At 41.3% G+C, this 12,205-nt stretch overlaps 2 protein-coding genes across 4 annotated transcripts in view; both read right to left on the reverse strand.

Annotated features, from left to right (window-relative positions):
• The window catches only part of card9 (caspase recruitment domain family, member 9), a 9,240-nt gene extending 1,536 nt beyond the window's left edge, over nt 1–7,704 (reverse strand). Inside the window, exons 1-10 of one of the 2 annotated variants that reach the window (XM_031585282.1) lie at nt 6,840–7,704; nt 6,623–6,760; nt 3,464–3,789; nt 3,106–3,285; nt 2,852–2,998; nt 1,899–2,024; nt 1,128–1,313; nt 951–992; nt 804–843; nt 575–681 (exon numbers count right to left, since the gene is read on the reverse strand). In XM_031585282.1, coding sequence (XP_031441142.1) covers nt 575–681; nt 804–843; nt 951–992; nt 1,128–1,313; nt 1,899–2,024; nt 2,852–2,998; nt 3,106–3,285; nt 3,464–3,789; nt 6,623–6,760; nt 6,840–7,035 — 1,488 coding nt within the window. In that variant the 5' untranslated portion in view covers nt 7,036–7,704. Of the gene's footprint in view, nt 1–574; nt 682–803; nt 844–950; nt 993–1,127; nt 1,314–1,898; nt 2,025–2,851; nt 2,999–3,096; nt 3,286–3,463; nt 3,790–6,622; nt 6,761–6,839 lie in introns of both variants that reach the window. The other variant, XM_031585281.1, reaches the window with a different exon arrangement.
• Nucleotides 7,705–8,924: 1,220 nt separating this feature from the next.
• The window catches only part of snapc4 (small nuclear RNA activating complex, polypeptide 4), a 28,677-nt gene continuing 25,396 nt past the window's right edge, over nt 8,925–12,205 (reverse strand). The window contains exons 23-25 of one of the 2 annotated variants that reach the window (XM_042710409.1): nt 12,117–12,173; nt 11,992–12,019; nt 8,925–11,673 (exon numbers count right to left, since the gene is read on the reverse strand). In XM_042710409.1, coding sequence (XP_042566343.1) covers nt 9,743–11,673; nt 11,992–12,019; nt 12,117–12,173 — 2,016 coding nt within the window. In that variant the 3' untranslated portion in view covers nt 8,925–9,742. Of the gene's footprint in view, nt 11,692–11,991; nt 12,020–12,116; nt 12,174–12,205 lie in introns of both variants that reach the window. The other variant, XM_031584813.2, reaches the window with a different exon arrangement.

The raw sequence follows: 12,205 nt of genomic DNA on the forward strand, positions 1-12,205 counted from the left end.
GCTCTGGCCTTTAAAACAGTTTAAACCAAGGATTCTTATTCATGCAAGTTAAACAAACCCTGCTCTGGCCTTTAAAACAGTTTAAACCAAAGATTCTTATTCATGCAAGTTAAACAAACCCCGCTCTGGCCTTTAAAACAGTTTAAACCCAAACTCTCTGATTCTTATTCATGCAAGTTAAACAAACCCCGCTCTGGCCTTTAAAACAGTTCAAACCCAAACTCTCTGATTCCCCCGCTCAAACCCCGCTCTGGCCTTTAAAACAGTTTAAACCCAAACTCTCTGATTCGTATACACACACACACACACACACACACACACACACACACACACACACACACACACACACACACACACACACACACACACACACACACACACACACACACACACACACACACACACACACACACACACACACACACACACACACACAAAACCCGCTCTGGCCTTTCGTATGTATATAACGCATAACTGAATTTCTATAAAAACAGTGTAATGATCTAAATACAGTTCTAAACACACAAAACACACAAAGAGGTTTAACACACACGATTCCATCCCATCATCTCACCGTGTCTTCATTTGTGCTCTTGTCTGAAGGAAGACCACCACCACCGTCTGGAATCGCCCCGCAAACATTACGTTCCCCTGATGCCTGACTCTGCGACTCCTTTTTGGCTGCAAAAACACAAACATTAAAGTACACACTGAAATCTACACAACCAGTGACAAACCCTCTATACAGGTATGTCTTTATTTTTTCAAATTGTGTGATGAAACACAAGGGACAGAACAATGACCTTTAGTTAGGCACTCTTCCTCACTGGTCTGGCTTCTCAGCTGTAGAAAAACAACAATTCCACTGTTACTGTAAGATGGTTCCTTGGCTTCTTGAACATTCCAGAATTCCAGAATTTCTCGAAGGAAAACATTATTTTTTTTTTTACCTCATAAGAACTTGCCAAGGAACTATCCTCAACGTCTGATGCCTATGGAAATCTGTATTATATTATTCAAGATTTTTTTTTATGAATGTTAAACTTTATTTGTGTTCTTGATCAATCCCAACCCTGGATACATTAATGAACTACTTGAATTAGCCACCAGAGGGCTTCTCTGAGAACCTGGTAGGGGCAGTTCTGTCGTCGCAGCTGGGTCTGTAAGGACAGAACCTTTCCCTGGGCGCGCAGGAGCTGGACCTGCACCTCGTCACATCTCTCCCCCAGCTCACGGATCTGCTTGCGATACTCATCCTTTTCCTGGAGGCTCTGGGAAATCTCCTTGTGGTATTCCTCTCTGGTCGACATAGCCTATTTACATGGGATAAAGTCATGGAACAAGTCACAATCAATACAGAGGATCCTTGGAAACAAACTGCAGTTTGCGTTAAAGTGTTAATATGATCCTATGCCCAACCAGTCGCTGGGATCCTCCCTGCCAAATTGAACCAATAAACACTGGACACTTTTGAAATAAACACGGGACACTTTTGATTTCAGCGTACGGCGTTGGGAGACGATATTTTTTCATAGTGGCAGGAAACATTGTTGTCACTGTACCTAAAACAGTCTTTTGAAATTCTTTCATCCATCCAACGTAAGTTATATTTGCGTTTACAACAAATATACAATTATGTGACAATAAACGTTCCAATTTGGCTGGTAAAATATTTTTTTTTCTGAGTTTCCTACAAGAAAGATGTGTGTGAAACCCTGCCCCGGAAACTTGTTTATGTTCATGTTTATGAAACTTGTTTATGTTCATGTTTATGACAATTTTTGATGGACGAAGGTACAAGAGTGGTATCCGCTAACAGTAGAGTTACAATTTATATCCCGTTCAGATTCAGGTGTGTGTAGCATTTCTCAAATGAGTGTTCAAGAATCCATTTTTACCTTATTCCTCTCATTAATGACTTGTTCCATCTGCTTCAAAATGTCTTCCATGCGATCATGGTACATCTTGGAGTCTTTCCTCAACATAGTACACTTCAGCTCAAGAACCTCCTTCTCCTCTAAGTACTGGAAATCAAACAGAATATTATATTATATAAACAATATTACACATCCCCCCACAATCATTCCTTCTCCTCTAAGTACTGGAAATCAAACAGAATATTATATTATATAAACAATATTACACATCCCCCCACAATCATTCCTTCTCCTCTAAGTACTAGAAATCAAACAGAATATTACACATTCCCCCACAATCATTCCAAATTAGTCTAGTGTATATTCTCAAAAATTTACAATTTACTTCACAATACCATATTTTCTGTGATTTCTGTGACACAATAATAATATTATATTGATATAATACTAATATGACCGACACAATAATAATATTATAATTATATGACACTAATATGACAGACACAATAATAATATTATATTTATATAATACTAATATGACAGACACAATAATAATATTATAATTATATGACACTAATATGACAGACACAATAATAATATTATATTTATATAATACTAATATGACAGACACAATCATATTATTATATTTATATACTACTAATATGACAGACACAATCATATTATTATAATTATATGACACTAATATGACAGACACAATAATAATATTATATTTATATAATACTAATATGACAGACACAATAATAATATTATAATTATATGACACTAATATGACAGACACAATAATAATATTATAATTATATGACACTAATATGACAGACATGTGGGGTACTCTGTATGAGAGTTCTAAGATGCTGGTTCACCTTGAGGGGCATGTGGGGTACAGTACTCTGGTTCACCTTGAGGTACATGTGGGGTACAGTACTCTGTATAAGAGTCCTAAGATGCTGGTTCACCTTGCTGCGTAGCTGTTCCGCCTCCTGAAGTTCTCTGCGTAATGTGTTGAGGCTGTTCACAAGTTCTTGGTATTGAGTGCAGGCGTGCTGCTTGTAGTCTTCCATTACTTGACGACTAATCTCTTGTTCGTCGGGTTCTGGCGGTTCCTGTGGTAGCATACAGTGATTATGAGCATAATATGAGAGTATCATTCTATTTTCAATCACTAAAATGACTCCCATGTTATGTGTAAACAATCAAACACATGTTCAACTTGTCTGGAATCTTCCAGCTCTTGAATGCGTGCTGTGAGAAGGTCATTCTGTGTCTGCAGCTTCCAGATTGTGTCGGGGCTGGGCCTCAGCTCAATGGCGTTTTTAAGTGTGATGGTACGCTTGCGCTGGATCTTGGAGTCGCTTTCAGCATTCATCAAGCTGTGCTTAAGCTTTTCAATCTGGAAAAAAACAAAAACATTTTGTGAGTATGATGTAGTTTGTAGTAGTAGTTCAAGATAAAAAACATTCTCATTCTTGCTTTTTTCTTTATGTGAGTGCACATAACATTTATGAAAGTAGGACTGTTGATTGTACATTAGGCTAAAATATATGAAGAACATTCCGGCTCTCTCTCACACTCAGCTGCAGGTCGCGGTTGCTCATGAGCGCGCTGTTCTTCTCCTCGCTCAATCTGGTGAGGTCGTGCATTAGACTGTAGTTCTCGTCCTTGAGTTGGCGGGCCTCGTCCCACAGTCGGTCGCGGTCCTCCCGTAGGCGGCGCACGCGCTCCTGCTGCTTCTGGAGCTCCCGCTCTCGCACCTCCTGCTGCCTCACGGTGTCGTCGAGTGTCGCCACGCGCTTGGACGCCTCCTGCAGCCGCCGGTGCTCCTCCTCCACCTGCTTCTGCAGGCGCGTCACCTCGCTCATCAAGTACTGCGTCAGGCCAGACTCACCTACCGTGTCTTGGGGAAGAAACAAGATGCACTTTGTGTTGTTGTTGTTGTTGCTCTCTAATCAGTGCTGATATAGAAACAAGATGCACTTTGTGTTGTTGTTGTTGTTGTTGTTGCTCTCTAATCAGTGCTTATATAGAAACAAGATGCACTTTGTGTTGGAGACAATCATTGCTCTCTAATCAGTGCTGATATAGAAACAAGATGCACTTTGCTGTTGTTGTTGTTGTTGTTGCTCTCTAATCAGTGCTGATATAGAAACAAGATGCACTTTGTTGTTGGAGAGCTCTCTAATTATTGCTGATATAGTGGGACCACAGGTCTGCCCTCGCCGTTCGCTTTCACATCCCCCTTTTCACTTCGGATACAAATGCTTGGAAAGTCGAAGATAATCAATGTATTGACTATATGTATGGATACACATGGTTACGACAAGGAGAGAGGACTTAACCCTCCTATTATGTTTGGGGTCAATTTGACCCTTTTCAATGTTTAACGTCTCTAAATAAATGATTGGCATAGTTTTTTTTGCTTCATATTTAATGACTTTTCCTAATCTAATGGGGAGAACTGGGTAAACACAAAATTAACATGATGATATGTTTTCAATGTCCTGTACACATGCTTTACGCATAGGTGTTGTTTGGGGTCAATTTGACCCCAGGCTGTTTTAATTGTATAAAATATAAACTTTTTTTATCACATTGTTACTATTCTTGATTACAGAAATAGTTTTCTATTCCATATGTTATAGATAACAACAATATGTACTTAGAAATAATATGAAGCCATAAAACACCAGAAGGATATCTCTTTCCAATTTTAAGTCAATCAGTGAGATTTGATGGTGATCTGCATATTTCTCCATAGTAGCGTAACATGTATTCTGGATGTATAAGGGGGGTGGGTGGGGGTATTGTTTTATTTTTAAGGGCTATTTAGGTAGTCAACAAACAAACCTAAAGTACCTGACACATACACTTGGGTAAAAAAATATATTATAATAATTTTTTGGAGGTTTAAATTGCTGGGGTCAAATTGACCCCAAGCATAATAGATGTGGGTAAAATTTGAACATAATAGGAGGGTTAAATAGAATGAATGTAGAGAAAATAATGCTGACTGTGAAAGCTTTTTCTCATCCCATTTGTTTTTCTCATGTTTAAATGGCTTTACATAGTATACAAATCAGAGGTACTCACACATCCGTAACCATGGCCTTACAAGTGAGCAATACAATAAGTGATGTTTGTCCATGGACAGCGTTTTTAGAACATTAGCTTGTGGAATTCCGAGTTGACCGCAATTGATCTTTACCAACGGCAGGAAACTCTCAAAGAAAGTGTATTCTTCATGACGTAAACAGACTTGTCAGACACCTCCATTGCTCAAAACTGTCATGTAATAGAAAATATGTTATTTTAGCAATCCTTATCACAGGTAGCCTGAATAATGGACCTCTATTATAAGCCAGAAAATAAGATAGGCATACCTAATAATGACTCTGTGTGTTTCTGATCCTTCTGCAGAAGACTAATAAACTCATTACTATTAACCAATTCAAAGACTGATGTCGCATTAGACTGGTTATTATCAGATTTCGACCACAAGCCCTACGTAACCAATTCAGGGAGTGAACAAAAGTTGTATTTCGTATGGATATTGAATGTCTATTCATGAACTGAAATATTAAAAGTTTAGGAGTCATTTTCTAGTCTACGCTAGAAATAAAGCTAGCCTTTTCTTCACCACTGAACCATGCAATCGTAGTGGCTTCTGTAGGATTCTGTGTCATATGCGCAGTGGATATGCTACCAGAATAAGCTATAACGACCGACCAATAAACGTGTAATGGGTGGCTGAGACGTAATATATATTTTTTAATGATGCAAAAAATGTTAGAAACGATGCATCTCGAGTTCATCCGAAATTGTATTTGGTGCATACTTTTGAATCAGGGCAATGGCATTGTGAATACATCTGCCAGTGCATCGATGCAAATCCCTATGGGGCTCCAAGCACAATGGGCAAACAGCCCCAAGCGAAGACTGAATGATTTTTTAGATGTTCCATAAGGACAGACCAGACTGTCATAGGAACAGAGGAAAACATGGTCTAACTTGTTGTAGCAACATGATTTGTTAAATAAAGTCTGACAATTATTATTATATTATTATTATTGGATATGCCTTCTATATGCCATTATAAATACGCCTTCAAAACTCTAATAAGAGCAGGTGTCCAAAGAATGTGGTAGTGGGGCAGCGTGTCAAATGTACCTAACCTTTTACCTTTAACCTTTACAACACAAGATATTGGCTAGCGAAGCGCTAGATGTTTGCATTGGACATATCACTAGGTGGCACTACACACTACACCACACATACCACTAGGTGGCACTACCCCACACATACCACTAGGTGGCACTACACACTACACCACACATACCACTAGGTGGCACTACCCCACACATACCACTAGGTGGCACTACACACTACACCACACACGAGATGTAATGAGCTAGGGTAGTGCGCCTCTTAGAGGCCAACTCAGAACATTCTCAGAACATTCTCATAAAACGGTTGTCAATCAACTCACATCACCTAGGGAAACCAACCTTATATTCCTTATCAACCATGTGGGGCTACAATCATGCCAAGTTTCATGTGGATTGTTTAAGTCTTACAATATGATATTGTCAATGAAAAATCGATGGTGCAGTGGTGGTCATAACAGAAAAAACTAATGGGATGACTTCATAAGAACCAACAAATAAGGTCATGATCTGCCTGCCAATGCTATGTTTACTACTACAACCACTAAAGTCAGGGTTAATACTCACCCACTAGTATGGAAAAGACGCGTGCAGGCTCCTTCCCAGTGATCTTTTGATACAGTTGAGGATAGTCCAACTCCAGGCTCTCAAGAAATGCTGTGTATCCCTTTATGCCAGTTCTTTGGAGAATATCTAGCAACACACCTGGAATTAAACAAAATAACTAAGCATGTTTGACAGAACTCAAGAAATAAGGTAACAAAAAAAACCTACCGTATCTTACCAACTTTTCGTCTTCGGATAACAAGACTGGGATCGTTATAGATCTGCTCCTCGTCCTCGCTGCTCAGGACCCGGCACTGGCGCAGGTACGGCGTTATTCGCGTTGGCTCGATGGTCTTGATGAGCAGAAGCCTGTAGTCTTCAAGCTGAGACCAGCAGTCCTCATCCAGGTCCAAAACACTCATATCGTCCGTCATGCTCGCGGTACCACCAGAACAGTGCTCTCTCTGGTGCGAGGGCTTTGTGCTGTCTGTGCTGTTCAGCGTCAGTTCAGAAGAGTTGAGGCCCCAAAAGAGGAAAGCATGTTTTATTGAGCAAGAGTGGACTTCCCTTTAAATGGTTATTTCCGTTTTTCACATTTCCCTTTATTCAACAGATGGACTCAAAGCTTTAACAATGTAGTCTTCTGAGTGAGACCTGCTTGACTTGTTCTGTTCTGTCAATGCTATAAAATATGGAATATGTGAGTATATTTTATCCATTAAGAAAAAGCCATCAGAACTTTTTTTTATGGCCAGCTGTAAGATAGCCAACAGACTGCATCAGGATGGCAATATACAGTATATTAATGTCATCACAACTTTGAACTTACCCAACATGTAAATGAAGACACACATCAACATGGTAACACTGTAGACTTAGTAATAACAACAGGGTTAAACATTGATAATGTTTCAGTATTTGAAATACCTATCTCTGACCATCACTGTGTGTTTTTTGATGCCAACCTAATCTTAACAAAGACTAAAAGGGAATTTTTGGTTCAAAAGCAATTCATAGATGGCCAGGCTGAAGCAAAGTTGACTAATATTATTATTTACCTCCAATAAACCAGCATTAGATGGTAGCTCCCTTGTGCAACCCCAAAGCAGATGTCATGTTTCTTAGACACATGATCTCCAAGCCTGACGTAAAACTTTCTCCCTTTGATGAATGTTCTGAAACCAGTTTAAAACAGAGTCAGAAAGCCCAACTAACTTTTCAAGACGATTGATTAGGATGTCATGATCAATCGTATCAAAAGCTGCCCTTAGGTCTAAGAGCACTTTATGCACTCTATCCTAGTTTTTATGATGTCTATTTTTATGCGGATCACTGTGCATGCCATTTCTTTGTGCACATCATTTCTTTGCTGTTAAGCACTTTGAGCTGTAGTGTTTTGTATGAAAGGTGCTACACAAATAAAGTTTATAGACCCATGTGGGAGCATAAACAAATGAAACAGTTGTGAAGCATGAAGAGACTCCCTTGGGAATGTCAAGCTATGATGACCATTACAGGGTTAGAGCCTTTGGAATACCATGCCAGAGGACCTCAGAATGGCTGGAACTGTGGAAACCTTTAAGCGAGATTTTAAAACATACATACCTCTTTAATCTGCCCTATTATTCTCTTTAAGCGAGATTTTAAAACATACCTCTTTAATCTGGACTATTATTCTCTTTAAGCAAGATCTTAAAACATACCTCTTTAATCTGGCCTATTATTCTCTTTAAGCGAGATCTTAAAACATACCTCTTTAATCTGGACTATTATTCTCTTTAAGCGAGATCTTAAAACATACCTCTTTAATCTGGCCTATTATTCTCTTTAAGCGAGATCTTAAAACATACCTCTTTAATCTGGCCTATTATTCTCTTTAAGCGAGATTTTAAGACATACCTCTTTAATCTGGTTTTTTAATCTCTTTAAGCGAGATCTTAAAACATACCTCTTTAATCTGGACTATTATTCTCTTTAAGCGAGATCTTAAAACATACCTCTTTAATCTGGACTATTATTCTCTTTAAGCGAGATCTTAAAACATACCTCTTTAATCTGGCCTATTATTCTCTTTAAGCGAGATCTTAAAACATACCTCTTTAATCTGGTTTTTTAATCTCTTTAAGCGAGATCTTAAAACATACCTCTTTAATCTGGCCTATTATTCTCTGTGATATTTATCTGTGGCTCTGTGGTCTGTAGTGGCTCTGTAGTACATGTGTATGCTTTGTACTTTGTTTGCACTTCACATTATATGACTTTTGTATCACTTTGGAAAATAAGTGTTAAACATAAGTGTTTGTACCCCCCCCTTACCAGGAATTGATCATTTAATTTAAACGGTTTTATTTACATTTTTTACAAAAAGAATGCTGAAACACAACACCTGAAGCAAAATCTGTGCAAATGTTGAAACTATTTCTTGAGGGATAGACACGAGGTATCAGGCCAATGCAACACACACACACACAAACTCTTTAAACAGGGCAGTGAGTGAGAAAACATTGCAAACTACAACATGCAAACAGCACGATACAGACAATTATAATGAACACAACATATTCAATACAAGATCAACTTGTCTGTCTCTCTATTCACCTTACATTAACCATACATCCAATTAAGAAAAACATAGAGGAACAACACCAGAACAATGCTGAATTGGTCATTGTGTGCTGGTTAAAACTGACTGAGTCCCAATCTTTGTATTTAAAACAAACAAACAAACAAACAAACAAACAAACAAACAAACAAACAAACACGCTGCACAGGTCTGATTCCATAGTGGTGCTCCATAGCTGTACACTGTTGAGCACCAATCATGGAAAACAATCAGATGACATTCCCATGAACTGGGGCAGGGAGGGAACACACACACACACACACACACACAAACACACACACACACAATCACACTAACACACGATAGCTGAGAGGATTCCCATGAACTGGGGGCAGGGAAGGAAAACCGACAACCATTTCACATCTCAGGGGAAACACAGGACATGGCTCAGGAATGAAGAAAAAGAAACAGAGCTTTAAGGCTTTAAAAGGAGTATTCAATTCTATATCAAGAGAATGTATTCAGTCGTTCATGAGCAACATGTCATGACATTTTATTGAGGGGGTTTATCCAAATCATTAAGTTCTCACCCCCTCTTTGACTTCAAACACATCATCATCATCATCGTGTGGGTCGGCATCCTTGGCAGGATCTATGGTGGCCAGGAGGGCGGGCACAGTAAAGCAGGAGAGGAAACGAGCCTTCAGGGTCAAGTAGGCTGGATTGCAGCTAAAGCGCTCGACAACTATCCTCCTGACGGCCGCCAACTGCTGCTCCTCTGCCGTGGCGTCTCCAGCTGCTGCCTCTCCACCACTGCTTGGCAGGACCCTGGAAGAATGTTTTAACAGCGTCGCCTTGGCATTGAGAAGACACCGCAAGGTGTTGGTGTTGCTCACAAAAGGAGGAAGGTATGGTTGAGGGTTGTCAGACTGAGGTATAGCGACGCCGTTCCTCCCCTTCCTCCAGTCTTGGATAGCGACCCCATCCTCCAGGAACATTAGAGTTGGCTCAAAATGGGCGTTTAGGGGCGGAATTTGATTTGATAGATTTCCTGCAGGTAGAAGTCTAACAGCAGCATGCTGATGGAACGTGCCAGTTGCACGCTGCACAGATGGAGCCGGTGAGGGGGCAAGGAGGGGCACAGATGGAGCTGGTGAGGGGGCAAGGAGGGGCACAGATGGAGCTGGTGAGGGGGCGAGGAGGGGCACAGATGGAGCTGGTGAGGGGGCGAGGAGGGGCCTCGCTTTGAGTAGGGGCGGCCTCCGGACCGGTTCAGACCTCGGTGGCAACGAGGAGAGAGAGGACACGGTGAAGAACAATGTGGCTGGGGACGCCGAAGAGCATCCACTCTGGACGCTGGGCAAAGAGGTAGCCACTGTGGTGCCGGGCACATTAGTATTGACTAAGGTGGGTATAGTACCCGCTGGCATCGCCATGCCGGGCACATTAGTATTGACTAAGGTGGGTATAGTACCCGCTGGCATCGCCATGCCGGGCACATTAGTATTGACTAAGGTGGGTAAAGTACCCGCTGGCATCGCCATGCCGGGCACATTAGTATTGACCAAGGTGGGTATAGTACCCGCTGGCATCGCCATGACCTGGGTGGGCACTGGGACCTCAGACAAACTGCAGACAACGGTGCTTGGGAAGACACCGGGCATGTTTGGGCAAGGAACGTTTGCTTGGGTAGTATGACGTGGAAATAGACCAGGGCTGGGTAGAATGACACTGGCAGCTGCTGGAAGAGCCAGCATACTGTTGCCAGCCAGCATACTGTTGCCTTGGGTGTTCAAAGGTGTTGGCGCGGTGGGACTGATGATCCAGGCGACTGGTGAGACTGCAGGGAGGCTCTTTTCCAGACGCGGTCTCTTATGCCTGGATCGAGTTTTAGCTTTGGCATCGGCCTCTTCTATTAGCTCCTTGGCTTTAACAGTAGGTTTCCTGGCGCGCTTAGACGGTTTGGTAGCATTAGCATTAGCATCGGCGTCTTCTATTAGCTCCTTGGCTTTAACAGCAGGTTTCCTGGCGCGCTTAGACGGTTTGGTAGCATTAGCATCTGCGTCTTCTATTAGCTCCTTGGCTTTAACAGCAGGTTTCCTGGTGCGCTTAGACGGTTTGGTAGCATTAGCATTAGACAAAGGCATGCTACATGTGGACTGAGGGGGTATCAAGGACATTAGCACAGGCTGTGCTAGTTGGTGACTGTGTGAGAGCAAGAGGTGCGGCGGCATCTGAGTGAACCGTGGCTGAGGCTGTGTGAGCGGGCCTTCACAGGCCTGCACGTGCAGAGCCATCTGAGGCTGTGCCACTTGAACGTTGACATGTGGAGACAGCTGTGTAGGCTGCTTTGGCTGGAGCTGGACCAGATGCGGGTGCTGGAGCTGAAACCACGTCTGCTGCTGCTGCTGCTGCTGCTGCTGCTGCTTCATGTGACTGAGCTGGGAGGCCGCTGTGTTGTGTCTTGGCTTAGTCAGTTTCACGTTCTTGTTGCAAATCATCTGCCGAGCTGTAGATGGAAATAGTCCTTTGAGAAAAAAGTCTGGTGAATAATCACACGTATGTCGTTCACTCTACAGACATTTTTATATATTTATTTATATAATATATATATATATAATTGTGATTGAAACACACACTTCATGGGGCCCCTGGAAAAGCTTCCTGCATGTACATGTTTGATATGATTTAAAATATGAAGTCACCATGGATAAGAGGATGTGTTATGTACCCAAACCTACACTTGAATACAAATAGACTATTTGATTGTTCATGGAAGTTCTTGGTTGGGCTGTTTTGTCAATGCAAGTGCAGTCAATGCCAATACCTGGGTTATGCCGGGTCCCAGTTACAGCCTACAGGAGAACGACAAAACAAGGAGATTAGAAAACCTCCACCACAATGTTATTATTGCAATAATATACAGTATGTGTTATATATATTTGTACTTACCGGATCCTTTCGTGCTGAAATCACTTTCTTGCAACCCCCTGTATCAATATGAAGAATCTAATGCAGAACAAAAAAGAACTCACAATATT

The sequence above is a fragment of the Clupea harengus genome, chromosome 18, assembly GCF_900700415.2.
Source record: "Clupea harengus chromosome 18, Ch_v2.0.2, whole genome shotgun sequence".
In the NCBI taxonomy this organism is placed as follows: domain Eukaryota; kingdom Metazoa; phylum Chordata; class Actinopteri; order Clupeiformes; family Clupeidae; genus Clupea; species Clupea harengus.